The sequence below is a fragment of the Bombina bombina genome, chromosome 2 (genome assembly GCF_027579735.1).
Source record: "Bombina bombina isolate aBomBom1 chromosome 2, aBomBom1.pri, whole genome shotgun sequence".
NCBI classification, from domain to species: Eukaryota; Metazoa; Chordata; class Amphibia; order Anura; family Bombinatoridae; genus Bombina; species Bombina bombina.
In genome coordinates, this window is record NC_069500.1 from 1,326,423,711 (window position 1) to 1,326,451,493 (window position 27,783).

General features: G+C 38.0%; 1 protein-coding gene across 1 annotated transcript in view; it reads right to left on the reverse strand.

Moving 5' to 3' along the window:
• Positions 1-25,130, reverse strand: part of HGFAC (HGF activator) — a 337,074-nt gene extending 311,944 nt beyond the window's left edge. The window contains exon 1 of the mRNA XM_053704187.1: positions 24,949-25,130. Within this exon, the coding sequence (XP_053560162.1) occupies positions 24,949-25,020 (72 nt within the window). The 5' untranslated portion in view covers positions 25,021-25,130. The remainder of the gene's footprint in view (positions 1-24,948) is intronic.
• Positions 25,131-27,783: the final 2,653 nt, after the last annotated feature.

The window sequence follows — 27,783 nt, forward strand, 5'->3', positions numbered from 1 at the left end:
AGGTAAGCAGGCTAAAAAACCTGCTGCTGCCTCTAAGACAGCATGAAGGAACGGCCCCCTATCCGGTAACAGATCTAGTGGGGGGCAGACTTTCACTCTTTGCCCAGGTGTGGGCAAGAGATGTTCAGGATCCCTGGGCGTTGGAAATTATATCCAAGGGGTATCTTCTGGACTTCAAAGCTTCTCCCCCCATGTGTAAGAGACCTCCTAGTTATGGGAGTGATCCATCCAGTTCCAAAAGAGGAACAAGGACAGGGTTTTTACTCAAATCTGTTTGTGGTTCCCAAAAAAGAGGGAACATTCAGACCAATTTTGGATCTAAAGATCTTAAACAAATTCCTCAGAGTTCCATCATTCAAGATGGAAACCATTCGTACCATCCTGCCTATGATCCAGGAGGGTCAATATATGACTACAGTGGATCTAAAGGATGCTTATCTTCACATTCCGATACACAAAGATCATCATCGGTTTCTAAGGTTTGCCTTTCTAGACAGGCATTACCAGTTTGTAGCTCTTCCCTTTGGATTAGCTACAGCCCCAAGAATCTTCATGAAGGTTCTAGGGTCCCTTCTGGCGGTCCTAAGGCCGCGGGGCATAGCAGTAGCCCCTTACTTAGACGACATCCTGATACAGGCGTCAAACTTCCAAATTGCCAGGTCTCATACAGACATAGTACTGGCATTTCTGAGGTCGCATGGGTGGAAAGTGAACGAGGAAAAGAGTTCTCTATCCCCACTCACAAGAGTTTCCTTTCTAGGGACTCTGATAGATTCTGTAGAAATGAAAATTTACCTGACGGAGTCCAGGTTATCAAAGCTTCTAAATTCCTGCCGGGTTCTTCATTCCATTCCGCGCCCTTCGGTGGCTCAGTGTATGGAAGTAATCGGCTTAATGGTAGCGGCAATGGACATAGTGCCGTTTGCACGCTTACATCTCAGACCACTGCAACTATGCATGCTCAGTCAGTGGAACGGGGATTACACAGATTTGTCTCCTCAACTGAATCTGGACCAAGTGACCAGGGATTCTCTTCTCTGGTGGCTATCTCGGGTCCATCTGTCCAAAGGTATGACCTTTCGCAGGCCAGATTGGACAATTGTAACAACAGATGCCAGCCTTCTCGGTTGGGGTGCAGTCTGGAACTCCCTGAAGGCTCAGGGATCGTGGACTCAGGAGGAGTCTCTCCTTCCAATAAATATTCTGGAGCTAAGAGCGATATTCAATGCTCTTCAGGCTTGGCCTCAGTTAGCAACTCTGAGGTACATCAGATTTCAGTCGGACAACATCACGACTGTGGCTTACATCAACCATCAAGGGGGAACAAGAAGTTCCCAAGCGATGTTAGAAGCCTCAAAGATAATTCACTGGGCAGAGATTCACTCCTGCCACCTATCAGCTATCCATATCCCAGGTGTAGAGAACTGGGAGGCGGATTTTCTAAGTCGACAGACTTTTCATCCGGGGGAGTGGGAACTCCATCCGGAGGTGTTTGCACAAGTGATTCATCGCTGGGGCAAACCAGAACTGGATCTCATGGCGTCTCGACAGAACGCCAAGCTTCCTTGTTACGGATCCAGGTCCAGGGACCCCAGGGCGACGCTGAAAGACGCTCTAGCAGCACCCTGGTCTTTCAACCTAGCTTATGTGTTTCCACCGTTTCCTCTGCTCCCTCGTCTGATTGCCAAGATCAAGCAGGAGAGAGCATTGGTGATTCTAATAGCGCCTGCCTGGCCATGCAGGACTTGGTATGCAGATCTAGTGGACATGTCATCATTGCCACCATGGACTCTGCCTCTGAGACAGGACCTTCTACTTCAGGGTCCTTTCCTCCATCCAAATCTAATTTCTCTGAGACTGACTGCATGGAGATTGAACGCTTGATTTTATCAAAGCGTGGCTTCTCCGAGTCAGTCATTGATACCTTAATACAGGCACGAAAGCCTGTCACTAGGAAAATTTACCATAAGATATGGCGTAAATATCTTTATTGGTGCGAATCCAAGGGTTACTCATGGAGTAAGGTCAGGATTCCCAGGATATTATCTTTTCTCCAAGAAGGCTTGGAAAAAGGTTTGTCAGCTAGTTCCTTAAAGGGACAGATTTCTGCTCTGTCTATTCTTTTGCGCAAGCGTCTGGCAGATGTTCCAGAAGTTCAGGCATTTTGTCAGGCTTTAGTCAGAATCAAGCCTGTGTTCAAACCTGTTGCTCCACCATGGAGCTTAAATTTTGGTTCTTAAGGTTCTTCAAGGAGTTCCGTTTCAACCTCTTCATTCCATAGATATAAAGCTTTTATCTTGGAAAGGCCTTTTTTTGTAGCTATTTCCTCGGCTCGTAGAGTGTCTGAGCTATCTGCCTTACAATGTGATTCTCCTTATCTGATTTTTCATTCTGATAAGGTAGTTCTGCGTACCAAGCCTGGGTTTTTACCTAAGGTGGTATCTAACAAGAATATCAATCAAGAGATTGTTGTTCCATCCTTGTGTCCCAATCCTTCTTCAAAGAAGGAACGTCTATTACACAATCTGGACGTGGTTCGTGTTTTAAAGTTTTACTTACAAGCTACTAAAGATTTTCGACAAACATCTGCTTTGTTTGTTGTTTACTCTGGACAGAGGAGAGGTCAAAAGGCTTCGGCAACCTCTCTTTCTTTTTGGCTAAGAAGCATAATACGCTTAGCCTATGAGACTGCTGGACAGCAGCCTCCTGAAAGGATTACAGCTCATTCTACTAGAGCTGTGGCTTCCACTTGGGCCTTTAAAAATGAGGCTTCTGTTGAACAGATTTGCAAGGCGGCGACTTGGTCTTCGCTTCATACTTTTTCAAAATTCTACAAATTTGATACTTTGCTTCTTCGGAGGCTATTTTTGGGAGAAAGGTTTTACAGGCAGTGGTACCTTCCGTTTAAGTACCTGCCTTGTCCCTCCCTTCATCTGTGTACTTTAGCTTTGGTATTGGTATCCCACAAGTAATGGATGATCCGTGGACTGGATACACCTTACAAGAGAAAACACAATTTATGCTTACCTGATAAATTTATTTCTCTTGTGGTGTATCCAGTCCACGGCCCGCCCTGTCATTTTTAGGCAGGTTATTTTTAAATTTAAACTACAGTCACCACTGCACCCTATGGTTTCTCCTTTCTCTGCTTGTTTTCGGTCGAATGACTGGATATGGTAGTGAGGGGAGGAGCTATATAACAGCTTTGCTGTGGGTCCTCTTGCAACTTCCTGTTGGGAATGAGAATATCCCACAAGTAATGGATGATCCGTGGATTGGATACACCACAAGAGAAATAAATTTATCAGGTAAGCATAAATTGTGTTTTTGCTCATTGCTTAATTTGTACATCCCCATTAACTTTCAGCAACTCAGAAGCTGACATATTATGCTGTGTTTTTGCTTTTTCTTGCTCAAGACAAATATCCATTTTTTTTAGTTCTTTACCTTTTCTTCAGATGTAAAATTGCAGCCAAAGTATTTATGTGCTTAAAGGGACAGTATACACTCATTTTCATATAACTGCATGTAATAGACACTACTATAAAGAATAAGATGCACAGATACTGATATAAAAATCCAGTATAAAACTGTTTAAAAACTTACTTAGAAGCTCTCAGTTTAGCTCTTTTGAAAAGGTAGCTGGAAAGCCCACTGCAAGTGGGAAATAAGACCCTCCCCCCTCCCCCTTATTTTGCATATGAAAAGACCCTTTACACAAACAGGAGCAAGCTGGAGTAGGTATACGTCAGTATTCTTATAAAACATTGGGGCTTGGTTAGGAGTCTGAAAATCAGAGCAATGCTATTTAAAAATAAGCAAAACTATACATTAAACAAACTTTATGGGCTTTATAAATAGATCATTTACAAAACATTTTATGCAAAGAAAAAATGAGTGTATAATGTCCCTTTAACCTTCCCAGCTTCCTGCACCTCTTCCTGGGTCTGCAGCCATGCTGAGTCCCTAGTGGGAGCTTAGCAGAACACAGCCTCACAGGTGCAACCTACAGTGAAAAGCAGGGGACAACCCTTTGTGAGACACACTGTTCTCAAGGTACAAACTGCCTTTTGAGAATTCTGATGTGTTCCTTCACTGCAGAGTTTGGTGAAGCAGGTTATTTGTACTTACTTTAAAAGGGACATAAAACCATTTTTTTCTCTTGTAATTCAGATAGAGAATACAATTTTAACCAACTTTCCATTTTACTTCTATTATCAAATTTTCTTTGTTTTCTTGTTATCCTTTCTTGAAAAGCAGGGATGTGCACGTGTCTGCAGCATTATATGGCATTAGTTTTGCAACAATATTATGCGTTAACAAAAGCACTAGATGGCAGCACTATTTCCTGTCATTTAGTGATCCAGACATGTGCACCCTACCTATCTAGGTATCTCTTCAACAAGGAACAACATGAGAACAAAGCAAATGTTATAATATAATTAAATTGGAAATGCTTTTAAAAATTGTATTCTCTAATTTAATTATGAAAGAAAAAAATTGGGTTTCAGAAAAAACAGAAAATAAAAATAAAATGACTTTCCAATTTACTTTTATCATCAAATTTGCTTTGTTCAAATGGGATTCTTTGAGACATAAACCTAGGTAGGCTCATATGCTAATTTCTAAGGTCTTGAAGGCCACTTCTTCTGATTTTATTAGATTTTTTCAGCTAGACAGAGCTAGTTCATGTGTGCTATTTCGATAAGAGTGAGTAGAGTCAGCACTGATTGGCTGAAATGCACGTGTAAAAAAAAAAAAAACAGAGTTAAGGGGACAGTCTGCAGAGGCTTAGATACAAGGTAATCACAGAGGTAAAATGTGTATTAGTGTATAACAGTGTTGGTTATGCAAAACTGGGGAATGGTAAATAAAGGGATTATCTGTCTTATTTGAACAATCAAAATCTTCAAGTATATTGTCCCTTTAAAGTCCCTTTACAGTGGGATGTGGCTACTCAGGAAATGTTGAGGACAGACATAGTTTACATAAAGCTCCCATCAGCAGAAATAGAACTATTGCACCTTAAGTGGGTGAGACTCTGTGACATAGGAGGAGTCTCAGGTCCAAAGGCAACCATTTAACCCTTCATTGGATTTAATTTGATTTCATTAACCAAAGTGTATAGATTATAAACATATAAATACAGTGCGCGTGTGTGTGTATTTATAAAACAATATTAATTGTGAGTGGGGGGGCTGAAATTGAACCAGATGGAAAGTCTTAGTGGAGTATAATAGCCAAGACTAAGTGGGGTCAGTTAGGTAACAAGTACTGAAGACAAAGTGACTTGTGCATAAACAGTAAGCAACTGAAAAAGCCAAATGATAGGGTGAGACTCCAAAAGACACTAAGTATAGACCGGCTCCAGGTATATAATGTGAGCCACACTTCTAAACAGTCTCCCTTACATTCAAGCAGAGGAATGCACTAAAGCAATGTTTCCCAACTCCAGTCCACAGGATGCTTAAAAGGCCACATATTTATTATATCTTAACTAGAGCACAGGTGAACTGATCAGGTGATGGGTGAACTAAATATTTCACCTGTGCTCTAGTTAAGATATAAAGAATATGTGGTCTGTTAAGGGTCCTGAGGACTGGGTTTGGGAAACGCTGCAGTAAAGTATATCATAACCGCTTGCTCTCAAACAGAACACTAAGACAGAATGAACCGCTCTTGTTAACAGTTAAACCGTGACCGGTATCAGCGTGTCAGGTACCCAGAGGCAAGCAATGTGTATACCTCTATCAGCAGCGTGTGTATAGTCTTCACTCACCCACCTCCAGGCAAAGTTTAGATCCGTCTAAGGTGATCAGGCTAACAGCTGCACAGATCCGTGGTTTTAGTGTGTAGGAGCAACGCAAGACACCTTTCCCTGACATGCCTCTCACGGCAACTGCAGCTTAAAGGAACCACATGGCAACCAGACACCCAATGGGGTGTATCACAAATCCGAAGAGTCCTGACGTCACCGGCTCCTGATTTTTTAGGCGATCTCACAGGGAGTCTGAGGCTACTACAAAGGAGTGGATTCCCCACGATCCACTGTTATAATTTTAAAAAAAAAGTTCCAAAGCAGCCTCATATAAAAAAAGTAAAAAACTTTTTTTTTTGTAGGACTTGGCTCCTGCTTTAAACATCTAGTAGGAAGAGCTTATCAGCCAATGAGCACAAGTAGGAAGTGCCTATCAGCCAATGAGCATTAGCAGGAAGCGCCTATTAACAAACTGGTGTTAGTAAAGTACACAATGGATACACCTGCATTAGTTTCAATTTAAATTGTTTTTACTTCGCGTGCGCGCAATTGCGCAACAACCACTGCCACCAATGAGTGGGAGAGAAGGAGATGGGGGGGGGAATTAATGATCAAAAGGATCTGGGAGGGGGGTATTGAGGGGGGGCAGCTACACTACAGAAAAATGTAAATTACATTAAAAAAAAAAACTTTTTAGGGAGGCAAATTGGGTACTGGCAGACAGCTGCCAGTACCCAAGATGGCAGCAAATAGGTAGTGGACAAGGGTTATAGAGCTGTTTGGGGGGGGGGGGGGTCAGAGAGGTTGGGGGCTATTTTGGGGGTCCATCACAGCTAAACAGATATATATTTATTTATTTTTTAAATTAATAAAATGGGATGTGTCAGGTGGGAGGCTTATCTCTACACTAAAGCTAAAATTAACCCTTCAAGCTCCCTAATTAACCCCGTCACTGCTGGGCATAATACAAGTGTGGTGCGCAGTGGCATTTAGCAGCCTTCTATTTACCAAAAAGTAATGCCACAGCCATATATGTCTGCTATTTCTGAACAAAGGGGATCCCAGAGAAGCATTTACAACCATTTGTGCCATAATTGCACAAGCTGTTTGTAAATAATTTCAGTAAGAAACCCAAAGTTAGTGAAAAAAATGAACGATTTTTTTTATTTCATCGAATTTGGCGGTGAAATGGTGGCATGAAATATATCGAAATGGGCCTAGATCAATACTTTGGGTTGTGTGCTACACTATCCTAAAGCTAAAATTAACCCTGCAAGCTACCTAATTAACCCCTTCACTGCTGGGTCTAATACAAGTGTGGTGCGCAGCGGCATTTAGCGGCCTTCTAATTACCAAAAAGTAATGCCACAGACATAAATGTCTGCTATTTCTGAACAAAGGGGATCCCAGAGAAGCATTTACAACCATTTAAGCCATAATTGCACAAGCTGTTTGTAAATAATTTCAGTGAGAAACCTAAAGTTTGTGAAACAGTTTGTGAAAAAGTGAACGATTTTTTTTATTTGATCGCATTTGGCGGTGAAAAGGTGGCATGAAATATACCAAAATGGGCCTAGATCAATACTTTGGGTTGTCTACTAAAAAACAAATTTATACATGTCAAGGAATATTCAGGGATTCCTGACAGATATCAGTGTTCCAATGTAACTAGCGCTAGTTTTGAAAAATAAAATAGTTTGGAAATAGCAAATTGCTACTTGTATGTATTGCCCTATAACAAAGAACATGTAAACATTGGGTATTTCTAAACTTAGGATAAAATTTAGAAACTATTTAGCATGGGTGCTTTTTGGTGGTTGTAGATGTGTAACAGATTTTGGGTGTCAAAGTTAGAAAAAGTGTGTTTTTTCCATTTTTCCCTCATATTTTATAAAAAAAAATTATGGTAAATTATAAAATATGATAAAAAATAGTGGTATCTTTTGAAAGTCCATTTAATGGCGAGAAAAACTGTATATAATATGTGTGGCTACAGTAAAAGAGTAAGAGGAAAATTAAGGCTAAACACAAACACTGCAGAAATGTAAAAATAGCCCTGGTAAAGAAACTGAAAAATGGCCTTTTCCTTAAGGGGTTAATTGTATCTACATGGACTAATATGGAATTTGAGCCATTGGGTCCATAATAAAAATATATATACTGCACCATATCAGTTTTAGTTGTGTTGTTGTGAAGGTATTATCAGTTGCTGTAAATGTTTGGGTTTAAATATGGATAATGTCTTCAGTTTATATAAAATTATTACTTTTGATGTACAATAAATGTACTTCTTAAATATGAGGAATGAATAAAGCTAGATTTATTATGTTCTATTTCTGATGGTAGTCATAGTCCTGAAATGTGTAGTGACAGTCTGGGGCGTGAGACGGTGAGGGGAGCCTGGCCTTGGAAGCTTAGGCTTATTGATTGGCACCCCAGATGTATAAAGTACAGTTATTAGTTGTAAAGTGTAAACCAACCCCTTTATTAAAGAAAAATTCAAATCAAAAAGGGTTTGTAAACATAAGGCAAAAGTGCGTTAAAACTTAAAGGTCCCACAAAAGAGGTGTTTTGTCCATAGCTTTAGACTTGGTAACTGCTAATGTGGGAAATCATTAACCCTGTTTACGTTTTATGTAAAAAACACAAGAGCACCCTGATTTTTCTTAATATTTGGTATAAGTAGATCTCAGTAAAATCAAATCAATCATTGTTGCAGGAATCTACCGCCCACCTAACTCCCCTGTGCATTCCCTTTTTGACATAGCCCATCTCCTTAATGAAACCATAGTTCAAAATCCAAAAAGTGACATTTTGGTCTTTGGAGATTTTAATATTGATGGGCTGAATTCTAAAAATAATAGTTCTTGCTCGCTGTTTAAGACTTTGCAACTAATGCAATTAATCTCCTCCCCAACTCACATAAGCATTAAAAGCCATAACCACACCCTGCTCGATTGGATTCTCTCCACTTATCCTGATCAGATACAGGAAGCAGGTGTTCTCCCTAACAGTTTCAGTGACCACTGCTTAGTGTACTGCGTGCGCAAAATAAAGGCTACTAAATCCTCTCCCAAGGTTAAAATCACCAGGTCTTTCAAAAAATGTAATCTTGATTCATTTCTAAATGACATCAAGAACTTCCCCTGGCACAGATTAAACCTACTATAATAAAGTTATTAACCCCTAAACCACCGCCCTCCCGCATTGCAAACTATTTAAATATTATTAACCCCTAATCTGTCGTTCGCCCACATCGCCCCACTATACTAAAGTTATTAACCCCTACACCACCTCCACCTATTACACCCTAAACCGCCTACCCCCACAACAAAATATACTAAATTAAACTATTAACCCCTAAACAGAAAGCCCCCCACATCGCAATAAACTAATTTAAACTAGTAACCCCTAAACCTAACGCCCCCCTAACTTTATATTAAAATTACAATTTCCCTATCTTAAATTAAAACTTACCTGTCAAATTAAAAAAACTAAGTTTAAACTAACAATTAAACTAATATAACTATTAAACTAAAATTAATCTAACTACCAATTAAATAAACTATATAACGCATTAAAAAAAAAATCCTAACTCTACTCTAAAAATTACAAAGTCTCTAATTACAAAAAATAAAAAAAGACTTAATTACAAAAAATAGCAAACACTAAATTCTGAAAAATAAAAATGAATTACACCTAATCTAATAGCCCTATAAAAATAAAAAAAACCTAGCCTACAATAAACTACCAATAGCCCTCAAAAGGGCCTTACGTTAAACAGCTCTTTTACCTGTAAAAGTAAAACCAACCCCCCCCCCAAAAAAAAAAAAAACCTAACTCTAATAAAAACCTAATCTACCCATTGCCCAGAAAAGGGCATTTGTATGGGCATTGCCTTTAAAAGGTCTTTTGCATTGCTCTGAAAAGGGCATATAGCTCTTTTAAGAAATGCTCCAGGACCTTGAAATGCTTCTTACGAAGCCATTCCTTCGTTGCCCGGGCGGTGTGTTTGGGATCATTGTCATGCTTAAAGACCCAGCCACGTTTCATCTTCAATGCCCTTGCTGATGGAAGGAGGTTTGCACTCAAAATCTCATGATACATGGTCCCATTCATTCTTTCATGTACACGGATCAGTCGTCCTATTCCCTTTGCAGAGAAACAGCCCCAAAGCATGATGTTGCCACCCCCATGCTTCACAGTAGGTATGGTGTTCTTTGGTTGCAACATTCAAATGTTCTCTAGCATACTTCAGACGGGCCTGGACATGTACTGGCTTAAGCAGGGGACACGTCTGGCACTGCAGGATCTGAGTTCTTGGTGGCGTAGTGTGTTACTGATGGTAGCCTTTGTTTTGTTGCTCCCAGCTCTCTGCAGGTCATTCACTATGTCCCCCTGTGTGGTTCTGGGATGTTTGCACACCGTTCTTGTAATCATTTTGACCCCACAGGGTGAGATCTTGCGTGGAGCCCCATATCGAGGGAGATTATCAGTGGTCTTGATGGCTTCCATTTTCTAATTATTGCTCCCACAGTTGATTTCTTCACACCAAGCTGCTTGCCTATTGCAGATTCAGTCTTCCCAGCCTGGTGCAGGTCTACAATTTTGTTTCTGGTGTCCTTCAACAGCTCTTTGGTCTTCACCATAGTGGAGTTTGGAGTGTGACTGTTTGAGGTTGTGGACAGGTGTCTTTTATACTGATAACAAGTTCAAACAGGTGCCATTAATACAGGTAATGAGTGGAGGACAGAGGAGCCTCTTAAAGAAGAAGATACAGGTCTGTGAGAGGCCAAACATCGTGTTTGTTTGTAGGTGACCAAATACTTATTTTCCACCATAATATGCAAATAAATTCTTTCCAAATAGACAATGTGATTGTCTGGATTTGTTTCCACATTTTGTCTCTCATAGTTGAGGTATACCTATGATGAAAATGACAGGCCTCTCTCATCTTCTTAAGTGGGAGAACTTGCACAATTGGTGGCTGACTAAATACTTTTTTGCCCCACTGTATATATAGTTTACATTGTGTTTGTTTTTGGGAACCACCTCTTTATTATATAAAAACAATTACTAAAGGGATCGTCCTTGTATTAATAACATCACGTTACCCCTCAGACCGGCCGGTCACATTCTATAAATCAATAGATACTTTAGGTTGTAGTCGTGGGACACAATACTAGCTTGACTCTTATTTGTGGGGGGAAACGATGCTGTTATTCTTGTTAAACTAAGCCTAGCTGGTGGAGCTTATTTGAGGGGTTCATCTATGACCTTATTGCGCCCCCCTTGATATCTATAAGCATTTAGCATTTAGCCTCTCTTATTATATATGTAGAAATCACGTAGACTTATTGTCTGTCTACCACACGACTCCTCAAATTCAAATCGCATATGAGAGATAGTTTTCTTACTCATAGCACAAGGACAATAACGTTTGATTCTATACTTTTAAGGTGTGGCCCCAAACAAACAAATTATCGGTTCTCTGATTTTAATGAATTTTTAACTTCCCACACACCCATGACAGTTGTTCTGTCACTACTAGGGGTATTTGATATTCAATAGAAGTGTACTCATATCATGCTATGAGGAATTTCATGTAAACAAATACGTTAATGATGGTTTGAGTTAGTGAACTCATAGTCATTCATGAGGATCTGTATATAAATAAATACAGACCATAGGATATATACCTAAAAAATTGATTATTTTGCTTTCCTCACATGTGTGATACATGCCAATAGGCACTTTGCCTTATTGTACATGTGATTAATAACAAATACACCCTATTTTAATTTCTGCACACACTTCATTTTTTCATTTTTTCATTTTTTGATAATTTAATAATAGTTACGTTTTAATTAATTATCATCCTAGTGCCTACTCTATTATATATCTGAGTTCCTAAGCTCCCTATCCAAGTGTGCCACAAGATACCTCTCCTTTTTCTCTCCTATATTTCCCTGATACACTCAGAATATCTAAGTGCTCATTGTTTAATAAAACAAGTAAGTTGTTTGCTGTTTTTTTTAGCACAATCGTTTTTTTTATGTTTAACATATACTTTTTTTTACTAAAGAAGCACTTATTCATATCCCTTTAAACGGATTGGATAGAGTATGACATTTTAAACAACTTTCCAAGTTTGCTTTTTTTCTCTTGATATCCTTTGTTAAAGGTAGGTAATCTCAGGAGGATGCACATGTTTTTTGCCATCTTGAAGTTGTTGCAAAAATGTTTATGGAAATGCTCATACAGCGGGTTAGGGACCGGAGTCCCGCTGTAAAGTGAAAACCGCCTTAAAGTGGAACAAGGCAGTTTTAGCTTTCTTTTCACTTGCCAGTGTGTTTAAAAACTTAAAAACATGTTTTAACTAACTTATATTAAGTGTACAATAGCGCTAAGTTTAGTTTAACACTCGCACAGCACAGTATTCAATAAATACTGTACCTGTAAAATAGTGACAATCACTGTAGTAAAATTTGCCAGAGTATAGCACTGAGATACAGATTGCACTGTAATGCTGTAAACAGAGTGAACTAAGCATAATAAAATGGTGCCAGTCACTTTTCTTGCAATCTCACGAAGATTACAGCACTGTTTTAAAATCCTTGGAGGTTGAACTTCAGCTCCACAAAGCGCTGTATTAGTGAAGCGCTGTAAAGTGAAGCGCTGTAAAGTGAGGTATACCTGTAGTAGCAAATACTACTGCCTTAGAATGCTAAAGAAATGTCCATACTAGCAATTTAGTTTTGGACTAAAGTTTCATCCTAAATATTCAGGAAATTAAATTTCCCAAAATATTCATTGGCTGCTCTATTCGGTGTACATTTTGTTTAAATATAAAAAAAGAAAATTCCATTAAAGCAAAATTAAATGTTTCAAAGCTACAGGTGAAAATTTCTAGCTACAATACTTTCCTAATTGTCTCCCCAGATTATGGAGAGCACGCTAAGGTATTAACCACTTAAAATAAATAAAAGAAACAAATGAATACTGACATTTTTGTTTTCTTTATTTTCGTTGGTTTATTCATTTGGATTTTTGTTTTGTTAAAATTAAAAATATATATATTTTTGTGATGAATGTGCATTCATCTGAAAATGAATGCACATCTCTAGTACACGCTCCTAAGCTCCTATTATCCTACACAGGTTTACTTTTCAGCAAAAGATACCAAGAGAACAAAGTTGTTTAAAATTGCATGACCTGTCTTTTGTATCATGAACGTTTACTTTTGACTTTACTATCTTCATTTAACAGACTCCACATTTTTATATACCCAAAACTTTTTTTATTTTTAAATACATTTCATTGGCTTCAAAGGAAAGATTAAATTAATTGAATTGATTGTGGGCTTGGTGTATTTCACACATTAAAGAAGAGGTGTTCTCTAGGCTTCTCATAAACAACTAACGCGATTCCGCAGGTCCTAAGGCAGGATATTATTACACCTTAATTGGGGTGTCAAGCTGGGATAGCTCGTGACATTTTCCTTGGAATAAAAAGCCTAATAATTGGGGGCGGAGCCGGCGCTTGATGTAGTTAGCCGCACACTGAGTGAGCTCCGATGAGCTAGCCCAAGAAGTGCCAAATATACCCACTAAAACAACCGCATAAAACATATGAATTAGCGGTATGGAAAGCTTCTGTCCCAGCTCACCCGACGCAATCATTTACCTCTCAACAAAGGAGCACATCTTGGAGCGGTGGGCCTAATTCAGTGGCAAGACTGTGCGCTCTGTGCAGATAAGAAGGGTTGGTTGTTACTCCTCACACAGACAGATCGTACACTTGTTCCAACAACAGCATGTGAAGTGCGGTAAGACTGCTGTGTACCGGCACTCAAATATACACACTTGCCCCCCCATAACTTGCAACCGCCATTTTAGCAAAGCTGGTGCACTTGAAAACAAAAATCTTTAGTTGCTGACAAAGGGAAAGCATAGTCAGCCCACCTCACACACGGATCCATAAACAATACACCCTCAGTAAACAAAATAATGGTTGCTAGATGTTGACATGTTACTGACCTCTTCTAACAAACAGCATTAAATGCTTTGTAGAAGATAGAATATAATTAAGTAAGGCACTCATCAATATTCTAGAGGTAAAACTCCTAAAAATGCAATCATAGCTGTTCATCTACTATAAGAGCTTGCTATAATTGCCTCCTTTAACATTATACCACTCAAAAATAACTAGCTAAGCTGCTTCTAACTTTCAGATCTTAATACTTTTGAAGATATCACTGTTTAATTAAAATAAACGCAATCCTCTATGACATGTTGTAGTTTTCACAGTATCACAAGGTTATTGCCATCTATCAATCTTCTCATTCCAGCTCTAAGATAGCAAATCTTGTACACTTCACCAACTCTACGGATAGAGATTTGCTTACAAATAAAAAATGTCTCCAAGGAAAAACCCTCAAAGAGAAAAACTTAACAAGAATTGGGGATTATTAACAACTTCGGTGGATAATAACTTCAAAGCCACCAACCTAAAAATAGCAGAAACCCCTTTGCTATCTCCTAAAAAACATCTAGCACCATCCTCAGAATCTGAATCAGATGGAGAAAACCACATGATCTCTGTCCCCAAATCGGTTCTGTCCTCTCCAAACAGGACTTCCAATCACTTATAACGCAAGTAAAGGAATGTATAAAACAAGAAATTTCGGATCTCAAAAAAGACATCCTACAAATTTTAAATAGAGTTGATAAATTAGAGGAAGACTGGGATATGCAAGTAACTGAAGTCTACAAAACAAACCAGCACATAGAACAACATGATCAATTAATACAACAAATGGAAGACAAGCTAGAAGATCTAGAAAATAGATTCAGAAGACATAACATAAGAATAAGAGGTATACCAGAATTGGTAGAAGCATCAGATCTGTCTGTTTACTTGCAATATTTTTTTTGCATCATTAAGAAATACAGAAGAGGCTACCCCAGTGGAACTTGACATAGCGCATAGAGCGCTCAGACCAATGCCAATGGAAGGAGCTCCACCAACAGACGTCATAGTCAAGATCACCAGCTATCAAGTAAAAGAGCAGTTAATTAAAGCAGCAAGAGACAAGAACCCCATCCCAAAGGACGGTGTTACACTACAGTTCTATACTGACCTTTCAGCAAGGACATTGACCAGAAGGAAAGAACTAACACCACTAACTAAACACCTGTTAGCCATGAACATCAATTATAGATGGAATCACCTGTTTCAACTAGTCGTAGTGTGGAATAGCAGAAGAGCTACTTGTTCATCTCCGGCAGAAATAGCAGAGTGCTGTCACAAACTGGAAATAACTGTACCCAGTACTGGATCAGACGACCACAGTGCATCATCCTTCAACACAAGACCTCCTCCAGCTCCCCTTCCTCAACGCAAAGAGTGGCATACTGTACAACACAAGAGACACAAATCACAGAGTTCTGGAAGCTCTCAGATCCCCACTGGTTGAAGTCATCAATGTCAACTTTTATCTAAAAAAAAATTAAATCACGCATCACAATAGTGATGTTGAGATCTTGGTGACTCTGAATTGTTGTTATAAAGGACAGTTAAGTATTTTTTGCCTTTGTTATCTTTGAATTTGCTCTTTATCTGTACCTATAAACTGAGTTAAGGAAGCTGATAATCTCCGAACTCTAACAAGATGAAGAGAGGACTACACATGCTTAACCCCAGCAATATTAATCTCTTTCTGAAGGAATTCTGGCAACACTTAAAGGGACACTGAACCCAAGTTGTTTCTTTCGTGATTCAGAAAGATCATGGAATTTTAAGCAACTTTCTAATTTACTCCTATTATCAATTTTTCTTCATTCTCATACTATCTTTATTTGAAAAAGAAGGCATCTAAGCTAAGGAGCCAGCAAATTTTTGGTTCAGGCCAATGGACAGCACTTTTTTATTGGTGCTGTCCAATCAGCAAGGACAACCCAGTTTGTTCACCAAATATGGGCCGGCATCTAAACTAACATTCTTGCTTTTCAAATAAACATACCAAGAGAATGAAGACAATTTGATAATAGGAGTAAATTTGAAAGTTGCTTAAGATTGAGATCTGAATCATGAAAGAAAAAATTTGGGTTCAGTGTCCCTTTAACAGTAATCTTACAGTTCAGTTAAGTTGTAACTTTCTTCTTACCATTTGTGTGTGTATATATATATATATATATATATATATATATATATATATATATATATATATATATATATATATATATATATATATATATATATATATATATATATATATCTTGTATTTGTTCTTACTTCTTGGGCTGGCTAAGTTCCATTTGGAATTTTATTAGCCATTCCCCCTTGTTTTTATATAACAAACTTTGGCCTAGATTTGGAGTTTGGCGTTAGCCGTGAAAACCAGCGTTAGAGGCTCCTAACGCTGGTTTTAGGCTACCTCCGGTATTTGGAGTCACTCAAAATAGGGTCTAACGCTCACTTTTCAGCTGCGACTTTTCCATACCGCAGATCCCCTTACGTAAATTGCGTATCCTATCTTTTCAATGGGATTTTTCTAACTCCGGTATTTAGAGTCGTGTCTGAAGTGAGCGTTAGAAATCTAACGACAAAACTCCAGCCGCAGGAAAAAAGTCAGTAGTTAAGAGCTTTCTGGGCTAACGCCGGTTTATAAAGCTCTTAACTACTGTACTCTAAAGTACACTAACACCCATAAACTACCTATGTACCCCTAAACCGAGGTCCCCCCCACATCGCCGACACTCTATTAAATTTTTTTAACCCCTAATCTGCCGACCGCCACCTACGTTATACTTATGTACCCCTAATCTGCTGCCCCTAACACCGCCGACCCCTATATTATATTTATTAACACCTAATCTGCCCCCCACAACGTCGCCGCCAGCTACCTACACTTATTAACCCCTAATCTGCCGACCGCAAAGCGCCGCCACCTACGTTATCCTTATGTACCCCTAATCTGCTGCCCCTAACACCGCCGACCCCTATATTATATTTATTAACCCCTAATCTGCCCCCCTCAACGTCGCCTCCACCTGCCTACACTTATTAACCCCTAATCTGCCGAGCGTACCACACCGCTACTATAATAAAGTTATTAACCCCTAATCCGCCTCACTAACCCTATAATAAATAGTATTAACCCCTAATCTGCCCTCCCTAACATCGCCGACACCTAACTTCAATTATTAACCCCTAATCTGCCGACTGGAGCTCACCGCTATTCTAATAAATGTATTAACCCCTAAAGCTAAGTCTAACCCTAACACTAACACCCCCCTAAGTTAAATATAATTTACATCTAACGAAATTAATTATCTCTTATTAAATAAATTATTCCTATTTAAAGCTAAATACTTACCTGTAAAATAAATCCTAATATAGCTACAATATAAATTATAATTATATTATAGCTATTTTAGGATTAATATTTATTTTACAGGCAACTTTGTAATTATTTTAACCATGTACAATAGCTATTAAATAGTTAAGAACTATTTAATAGTTACCTAGTTAATTACAAAATTACCTGTAAAATAAATCCTAACCTAAGTTACAATTAAACCTAACACTATACTATCATTAAATTAATTAAATAAAATACCTACAATTACCTACAATTAAACCTAACACTGCACTATCAATAAATAAATTAAATACAATTCCTACAAATAACTACAATGAAATAAACTAACTAAAGTACAAAAAATAAAAAAGAACTAAGTTACAAAAAATAAAAAAATATTTACAAACATAAGAAAAATATTACAACAATTTTAAACTAATTACACCTACTCTAAGCCCCCTAATAAAATAACAAAGACCCCCAAAATAAAAAAGGCCCTACCCTATTCTAAATTACTAAAGTTCAAAGCTCTTTTACCTTACCAGCCCTGAACAGGGCCCTTTGCGGGGCATGCCCCAAGAAGTTCAGCTCTTTTGCCTGTAAAAAAAAACATACAATACCCCCCCCCCAACATTACAACCCACCACCCACATACCCCTAATCTAACCCAAACCCCCCTTAAATAAACCTAACACTAAGCTCCTGAAGATCATCCTACCTTGTCTTCACCTCACCAGGTATCACCGATCCGTCCTGGCTCCAAAATCTTCATCCAACCCAAGCGGGGGCTGGCGATCCATCATCCGGTGGCTGAAGAGGTCCAGAAGAGGCTCCAAAGTCTTCATCCTATCCGGGAAGAAGAGGCGATCCGGACCGGCAACCATCTTGATCCAAGCGGCATCTTCTATCTTCATCCGATGACGACCGGCTCCATCCTGAAGACCTCCACCGCGGACCCATCTTCTTCCGCCGACGTCCAACTGAAGAATGACGGTTCCTTTAAGGGACGTCATCCAAGATGCTTGTGTGGAATGAGCTGATTTTGCTGTGTTTCGGAAAATATTTTGCCACAATTTTGGCGATAAAGATTCCCCAAGTTAATTTTCCCAAGCGGTGCATTACTTTATAATTGGTTTCTAATGCTTGTGTGGAATGAGCTGATTTTGCTGTGTTTCGGAAAATATTTTTCCACAATTTTGGCGATAAAGATTCCCCAAGTTAATTTTCCCACCTAATGCTTGTGTGGAATGAGCTGATTTTGCTGTGTTTCGGAAAATATTTTGCCACAATTTTGGCGATAAAGATTCCCCAAGTTAATTTTCCCAAGCTTTAACAAATCTATGGGAGTTAGGAGTGTAAACAGCTTGAAGTGATTTATATAAAGAGGAAATAATTCCTTTTTGTGGGATTTCAGTACTACATATTTTCTCAAAATTTGTCAGGGGTCTTAAGAAACCGGACCTCTCCTTATGAGAGTTGATATAGTGATTGACTTGATGAAGTTGCAACCAAGATTTCAAGAACCCCTGTCCCAAAGTCTCTATTTCAGTTTTAGGTTTTAGTTTGGATGCGTTTAGTAAACTGGTAATTGGGATTAGACGGTGTATATTTAAATCTGTATCTAATGGATGTTTCATGCCTCCTGAATATTCTGGATTTGCCAAGAGAGGTGTTAAAGGGGAATATAAACTAGAAATTCCTTTAGTGTTATTACAGATATGGATCCAGTCCGAAAACTTTCCAAGGATTGTGGAAATCTGGAGCTTCCGGATGGTTGGTATTATTTTAGACGGCCACACAATTATAAAGTAATGCACCGTTGGTATCTAACACCACAGAGAATAAAATACATGTTCCCTGGAGCTTCTGACAAATGTTGGCGATGTCAGTCGGATAATGGGAACATGACTCATATATAGTGGTCATGTCATAAAGTGAGGGACTACTGGATTTCAATCCTAATAGAAATCAACTTAATTATATCTAGTGACTTAACACTTAAACCGCAAGTCTGCTTATTTAACACATTGACAGATATATCTTGTGCTCTTAAGCGAAAACTTGGGCTAATATTACTTAATGCTACAAAATATCTTATAGCTTCAAAGTGGAAATCAGCCGATACCCCTACAATAGCCTTATGGAGGGAAAAAGTACAAAAAACCCTACTAATCGACAGGTATAATTTCTTAAAGACAAATCGACTAAACATATATAACGATCTCATGTTCTACTGGGAATCTTACAGGGGGCAATTAAAGGGTTCACTAGATGACTATATATCTAATCCCTTACTTTAAATTTACCACTTGGAAATACATAACTTTAGAGTAAATGCACATAAAATTAAAGCTCTATTCCCCATCACGCCAACTCTTAAGCCCAACACAAGCTAATAATATGACAAATCTTTTTAACTAGGTTGTACACTACATATTCTCTAACAATATAATCATATCATCATTGATAGCAATGCATCAAAGTTTATTGTTTGTTTTACATGTTATGTTAGTTATTGTTTTATATTATTGTTTTCCTTTATGTTGAATGGTTTATTGATCCTTATGGAGCATTTAACAGAGACACTTTGATCCATATTTCTGGATCTCCATCTGTGATTATGGACAGCTCCGCTCAATCATTTTTCTTAAAAGAAAAGAAAACAAAAAAAAAAAAAAAAAAATGTAAGGCTTTAGTGAAAAAAATATTTATAATATAAGCTTACAATGCTATGTTAATTGTATTAATGTATTACTGGAGTTACTGAGAGGACTTCATAAGATTACTCCCAATAGAAGCAGAAGCTGATGATGAAATACTTTACGTACAGATAATAGTGAAATGGCATACTAGAGCCAGGACAGATATCACAGATGTTGATAGGAGAATGAGTCAGTGTTCAAAGCATAGGCAACATAGACAGAGGCATCCACAGGGGGGCATTTGCCCCCCCCCCCCCCCCCCATATTGGTTTGTTAACGCTTAAGCCATTGATCCCATTTAGTATTTTGTATACTGAGCTGTTTAGAATTATACAGTTAAAGGGATACTAAACTCAATTTTTTTTCTTTCATGATTCAAATAGAGCATGTATTTAAGCAATTTTCTAATTTACTCCTATTATCAAATTTTCCTCATTCTCTTCATATCTTTATTTAAAAAGCCGGAATTTAAAGCTAAGGAGCCAGACCATTTTAGGTTCAGAACCCTGGATAGAGCTTGCTTATTGGTGACTACATTTAGCAAACCAATTAGCAAGCATAACCCAGGTTCTGAACCAAAAATGGGCTGGCTCTTAAGCTTTACATTTCTGCTTTTTAAATAAAAATAGCAAGAGAATGAAGCAAATTTGATAATAGGAGTAAATTAGAAAGTTGATTTAAATTGCCTGTTCTATCTGAATCATTAAAGAAAAAAATGGGTTTAGTGTCTCTTTAAGTTAGGTAGATGTTATTTGTATTTTAGAAAATGTTTATCTTTAGTTTATTGTGTTTCTCCTTAACCATAGTTTGTATATGCATACATGATCATCACATGATAGCATGTTGATAGCACATCGGAAAGGTACATCGGAAAAGAGCTGATTGGGTATACGGTTGTAATTTTTGCTCATGCTTACTCGCCTTTACTTTGGCTTGTGGCTGAGCTCAAGAGTGGTTATTGATGCTTGTCAAACACTTTGTGACATCAGTCTGTATGTGAGTCCTTTTACTTTATTTTAATCAATTTGTTTTAATTCCTACCCTGGAGATCCAGACTTTGCTTGGGAGCCGAGGTGCTTTATATCTAACAGCCTACTAACTTAGAGCTGAGCCACAGCTCATAAATGTGTGAGTACCTATCCATTTGGCTCTTCCTTGTACCATATAGCAGACTTCACTATTGTATGTCTCTCCCTCTTTCCTGTGAGGTATATGAACATTACTAAATTCAACATTTGGGACATCCCCTTCTCTGAATTTATGTCTCTTATAAACTCTCTGCTGACCTCTATTGGACTTGCCACATACCCTTATATTTTGGGTTGCACACACTTAAGTTCTGGAACCTTTCCCATTGACTTACATTATCTAACTGGGTTCATTTTACACAGGTTTTCTCTTTACAACTGTTTCTTCAGGCACACAAACTCGGCGTGTACTGAGGGCTACGTATGTATGTATGTATATGTGTGTGTTTATTGTCTGTGCATATTTCACTTTATGGCCCCCCTCCCTGGAAAAAAATATGTGCACGCCCATGAGCATAGATATCACATCTATAATCCTGCTAAGATATCAGTTATGCCACTATATCCCTCACTTGTAATTCTCCTCTTACCCCCAATGTGCAACCCCGAATTCCATCCATCTATCTAATTCTACATGGTAGTACTGAGTAATTACTTCCAGTGACTGCTGTAATAGTAAAATTATGAAAGAGACCAAATAAACAAATGTTATGAGAAGGGTTGGATTTAGTAGCTTACACTGGTAATAAACCATATTATAGAGGACAACTAACACATTCTTAAGGCATGTCTTTATTGCCAACACATGTTCTATCTGTACATGTCTACATGTCTATATCTCAATCTCTCAGTTTGCTACATAATATATATTTATATGTGAGAAATGGAAAATTAAATATGAGATCTTGTTACTGGAGAAGAGGAAAAGATCATCATTAAAGGGAGTATCAACTTCAGAATTTTTGTTGTTTAAAAAGAAAGATAATCCCTTTATTACCCATTCCCCAGTTTTTCATAACCAACACTGAAATAGAAATACACTTTTTATCTCTGTGATTACCTTGTATTTAAGCCTCTGCAAACTGCCCCCTTGTTTCAGTTCTTTTGACAGACTTGCATTTTAACCAATCAGTGCTCACTCCAGGGTAACTTCACGTGCATGAGCTCAAGGTTATCTATTTGAAACACATGAACTAATGCCCTCTAGTGGTCAAAATGCATTCAGATTAGAGGCAGTCTTCAAGGTCTAAGACATTCGCATATGAACCTCCTAGGTTTAGCTTTCAACTAAGAATACCAAGAGAACAAAGCAAAATAGGTAATAAAAATAAATTAGAAATTTGTTTAAAATTACATTCCATATTTAAATCATGAACGTTTTTTTGGGACTTGACTGTCCCTTTAAATATGCCATCTTTGTTTTCCTCTTAGGTGCTAATAAGCTAATTTCAAGAACCCTTACCTGCTGGTGCATGACTCATCAACACACTAAAACAATATGTTTTCTACCAGATGAGATCTATGTTGGAAGCGCAGTGAAACTCTACATATACACTGGTTGCAAGATCATTTAAATTCCATGGTATGCACAGTTGAGTAGACAACCAAAATGTTAGAAAAATAAAATCATCCCTAGTATTTAATGACATATGATCACTTATACCCTGGCAATCAGCCAATATTTAATTAAAAAAAATATCCAGCATCCTCTCTTTGGGTCCAATTTTCTAAAGCTCTCCTATCTGGTGAAATTCCATAAAATGCCTCATCAGTATTAAGAGACCCCTCAGGGATTCTTTTAAAGGTAATATTTACATTGGGATCTCATTAATGGCAGTTCACTGATATGCTTTTTGTTAAGGAGCGACACTGATCATTTCTCTCCATGCCAGCAAGTTTTTGAATATTGGACCCTTTGCAAATCTTTTCTTAGTAAATATTGCTCTATAAAATCTGAAATGTATAATATTGCTACAAGCATTGTTGTAATGTAAACACTATTGCTATATAGTGCTCTAGATATGGGCAAGCTTCTGGTCTCTCCTGACTGCTCTTATTGTATTGAACTAAGTATCAACAAAGAATATATGTAAGCTTGATAACAGAAATACACTGGGATATGAAAGTTTAATTTCGATTTCCACATCCTTTATCTACAATTCTACAAAACCTCGGCAAACACAGAATTCACTAACCCCCATTCAAACTAAAATATATAACCAAAGCATTTGTTTTTTACTAAAACCCTGTACATGCACATACATTGGGCTAAAATTCCATCCTACTAATGATCTAACACAATAAATCATTACACGTGCACCTAACAAAACATTTCCCCAAAAATATGCAAATCAACCCCCACGAGAATTGCAAACTTGGTTATTGCCATTTTATACAAAATCATCAACACACCCTTAAAAATGATACTGATTTTCAATTAGAGGGACGTTAGCATCATTTTTCTTCGTGTCACCTAGAGATGTTTTGCTTTTGAAAAATGGAAGTTTTTGTTGTTATGATTGTAGTGTTTGTCACCGTTTACCAATACAGTTGTGGGGTTCATTCCTTATCAGCCAGTGAGCTCCTATCCTAAGGACCAGTTGTACATTTCATGTTAGCCATCAAATCAAAGCTTCAAATGCTATTGTTCTTGCATATGTGTGCTAAAGAGTTGTAGAAGAGTGTAATGACCTTTAATTCACTATGCACAGCTCACAAAGCACATGATTCCCTTAAAACTAATCAAAACACAAAGCTCAGTTATAGCCACCATACTTAGTTCTACACCATATCTTATGCGGAACACGCACATTGTCCCTACACTAATTGTTATTAATTGCACTATTACTAGTGCATATTTCATAAACTACAAATTGATTTCGGATAAACTACCCACTATGCATGACCTAAATAAAATTAAAGGGATACTAAACCCAGACTTTTTCTTTCACGAATCTGATAGAGCCTGCAATTTTAAGCAACTTTCTAATTTACTCATATTTATCTTTTTTTTTTTCTTTGTTCTCTTGTTATCTTTATTTGAAAAAGCAGGAATGTAAGCTTAAAAGCCGGCCCATTTTTTGCTCAGCGCCTGGGTAGTGCCTGCTGATTGGTGGCTAAATGTAGCAAACTAATCAGCAAGCTCTACCCAGGTTCTGAACCAAAAATGGGCTGGCTCCTAACCATACTTTCCTGCTTTTTCAAATGAAGATAGCAGAAGAACAAAGAAAAAAATAATAGGGATAAATTAGAAAGTTGTTTAAAACTGCATGCTCTATCTGAATCATGAAAGAAAAAATTTGGGTTTAGTATCCCTTTAAGTTAAAATTGTAATCATGTGCAGAAGTAATGTGATTTAGCCTGCTTATGCACAAATACAGTATATTCCTCACATTCACTCACTCTGGTCAGGAAGTATTACATTAATCATATGATTTATTGTCTTCTTTCCAAATTTTAAGCTGAATTTGTCAGACATTTTGGCTTTACGCATGTATATACAAACATAGACATATATAGTATACTTTATAAAATAGATACATCACATTGTATCCCCCTCATTCTCCAAACCCCACAGATGTTTGTTCCTGTAAAATAATCAAAATTTTTTGTTTAACTGAATTTATTTTGAATTTATTTTATTTATTTTACAAATTCCTTCTTCCATTTGACACAGAACCACCAGTTCCCTTTTATCCCCCTGATATTAAGACAACTTTTTGATAGATGTATTAAAAGTTAAACATTTTGTGTGGCACAATACCACTGGTGCATAATTAAAAAGTAAAATGAACAAAGAATTAAAAAAAAAAGGTTTGACTTTGTTACTTTAGGAAATGGTTGCTGAAAATGATATAAACATATTTTAATGTACTTTTAAGCAATACTTTTAAACGTATCCACTACTCAGACAGACAACAGATATGCTGTGGGGGGCTTTTTAAGCATGTGGTACTCAGCATATTAAATTTCACTGGTCACGTATACAGATGTCTGGATGAAACATAAAAGGTATTTTGTACCATCCGGCCCTTGTTGTGATATATGTGTATGGCTGATAAGTAGATAAATATTTAAGCATAAATAAAATCTTACCCTATTTCCGTAGATTTGACTTGCTTGAATCAGAACTAGAAGGGTACTCAGGATGTATGCTTGGTTCCCCATTCTGTCTTCTCTACTTTTTTATGGTGATCTCCAAAGTACAGACAGAGCAAATGAAAGCCTAATGGCTAGCTTTGTCTTTCGCAAGAAACTGTGATATCCTGTGACTGCCACAGCTGCCCTCCCCCAAAATATACTTTTTTTTCATTTTGTGAAAAGTAACAGAAAAAGGGGATTAATAATTAACCACTTCCCGGAGAAGGGTTCGTGGGCTAAAATCTGACTGAACCTTGCTCTATAGACAGAGAAATACATTCTATAGGGAACAATTATTATAACAATTTAATTAAAAACTGTCCACAAAATTTGTATCCTGAGTGAGGATATACAATGACACTGATTTATTGCGTAATCAGTAGAAACATAGAATTTGACTGTAGATAAGGACCAAAAAGGCCCATCAAGTCTACCCATATTACATATTACTTTTTTCTTAGAATAGCCTTATGCATGTCCCAGGCATTTTTTAATTAGTTTTCAGTCTTTGTGTTTACCACCTCTATTGGAAGTTTATTCCATGAATCCACCACCCTTTCTGTAAAAAAAATTGCTTCCTCACAGTAAAGTCACAGATACAAAAAGCAGACTAAATAAACAAAATGATACAAGGGGAAGCCCTGCTTAAATTAATAAAAGTGTCTATTTAATATAAAGAATTAAAAGTGACAAGAAATGTACTCACAATAAACATAGCACTCCTGTGTTCTAATAGAAGCAGGCTGAACTAGTATTGCTTTCAACAGCCAGGCTCTCAACCTCTTCATGCAGCGGTCATCATGGAGGAGAAGGAAATAGCAGGAAGGAGCAAACTTTGAATAAAGTTAAAATGGTTATTTAAATAATTACAATATAAAATAGGGAATACTCCTTGCAAGGAGATCCCTTAAAATGCTACCCATCTCTCAGTGGTTACCCCATAATTTCATCAGGCATATTAAAAAATCAAAGATAGAGCTATGTTTGTTTTAATATGTCTGATGAAGAGGCGAGAAATACGTAGCATTTTTAGGGATGTCCTTGCAAGGAGTATTTCAAATTTTATATTAAGTAAATAAGTGGGGATGCTGGGGAGAAATACTTGGGAGAGAAAATGGGACACCAGGGAGAAATAAAGGGTGGGCTGGGAAGGGATAAAGGGGTTCAAGGGAGAGATAAATGAAGGGATAGGGAGAAAAAATGGGGTGCCAGGGAGAGATAAAGGGTGGCAGGGAAAATAAAATGAGGTGCCAGGGAGAGATAAAGGGGGTTGGGAAGAGATAATGGGGAGCCAGGGAGAGATAAAGAGGGGCTGGGGAGATAAAATGAGGTGCCAGGGAAAAATCAATGGTGGGCTGGAGAGAGAAAATTGTGTGCCAGGGAGAAATAAAGGGTGGGCTGGGGAAAGGAAATGGGCGTTAGGGTGATATAATTGGGAGGAGAAAATGGGGGGCTAGGGAGAAATACTTTAGGAGAGATATTTGGGAGAGAAATGGATTGCTGGAAAGAGAAAGGGGGTTTGGGGATAGATAATGGGCGCTAGGGAGAGATACTTGGGGAGAGAAAAAAGGAAACTGTGGAGCGATACTTAGGGAGACAAAAAGGGGGCTAGGGAGAAAACGTAGAGTGTGAAAAATGTTTGAACAGCATGCAAAGGTTTTGGTTGGTTGCAGAGAATAATTTTGCAGAACTTTTCCCCTTCTTGTGATCATTGTAAGGAGTGATGGATTACATTTATAACATTAAGTGAAGTCCTTTGATTATGCAACAGTTTTCCCACCATTATTGTTGTTAGAAAGTGTAATAAATTATATTATAACATTACACAGTCCTCTGTTTAAGCAGCATTGTCTCTCTTGTTGTTGTTGTCAAAGATAGGATATAAATAAATGACATGTATTGCATGATGTGAAGTCCTTCGTTTGTGCTGGCTTTTTTCTTGTTTGCACATGTGTATATATACATTTTATACATCTGGCTCTCCATTTTTACGTCAATGGACAATTTGGCCCTCTTTAAGAAATGCGTTTGATACCCCTGCTCTAAGACGTATTCCATATTTTTTCCTTTCTGCAAGTTTTCTCAGTTTAAAGGGACATAGAGGCCTATTTATTATTGTGCGAGCGGACATGATCCGATATTGCGGATCATGTCTGCCCACATCGATAAATGCCGACAGCATACGCTTTCAGCATTTATCATTGCACCAGCAGTTCTGGTGAGCTGCTGGTGCAATGCCGCCCCCTGCAGATTCGCGGCCAATCGGCTGCTTGCAGGGCGTGTCAATCAACCCGATCATATTGGATCGGGTTGATTTTCAGCGATGTCTGTCCGCCGCCTCAGAGCAGGCGACCAGGTTATGGAGCAGCGGTCTTTAGACCGCTGCTTCATAACTTGTGTTTCTGGTGAGCCAGAAGGCTCACCAGAAACACAGAGCTCAATAAATATGCCCCATAAAGCCCATTTTTTTTGTCTTTCATGAATCAGACAGAGTAAACTATTTTAAACATCTTTCTAATTTACTTTTATTTTCCAATTTCCTTCTTTCTCTTGGTATTGTTGAAAAGCATAGACAGGGGCCAAATGGAGCTTGATGCCCCTGTTTCCCTGCGAGCTTTTGGGCTCGCCGGAAACAGCAGTTATGAAGCAGAGGTCTTAAGACCGCTGCTTCATAACTTGTCCGCCTGCTCTGAGGCTGTGAACATCAATCCGCCCAATCCTATACGATCGGGCTGATTGACACCCCCTGCAAGATTGACCGCGAATCTGCAGGGGGCGGCATTGCACAAG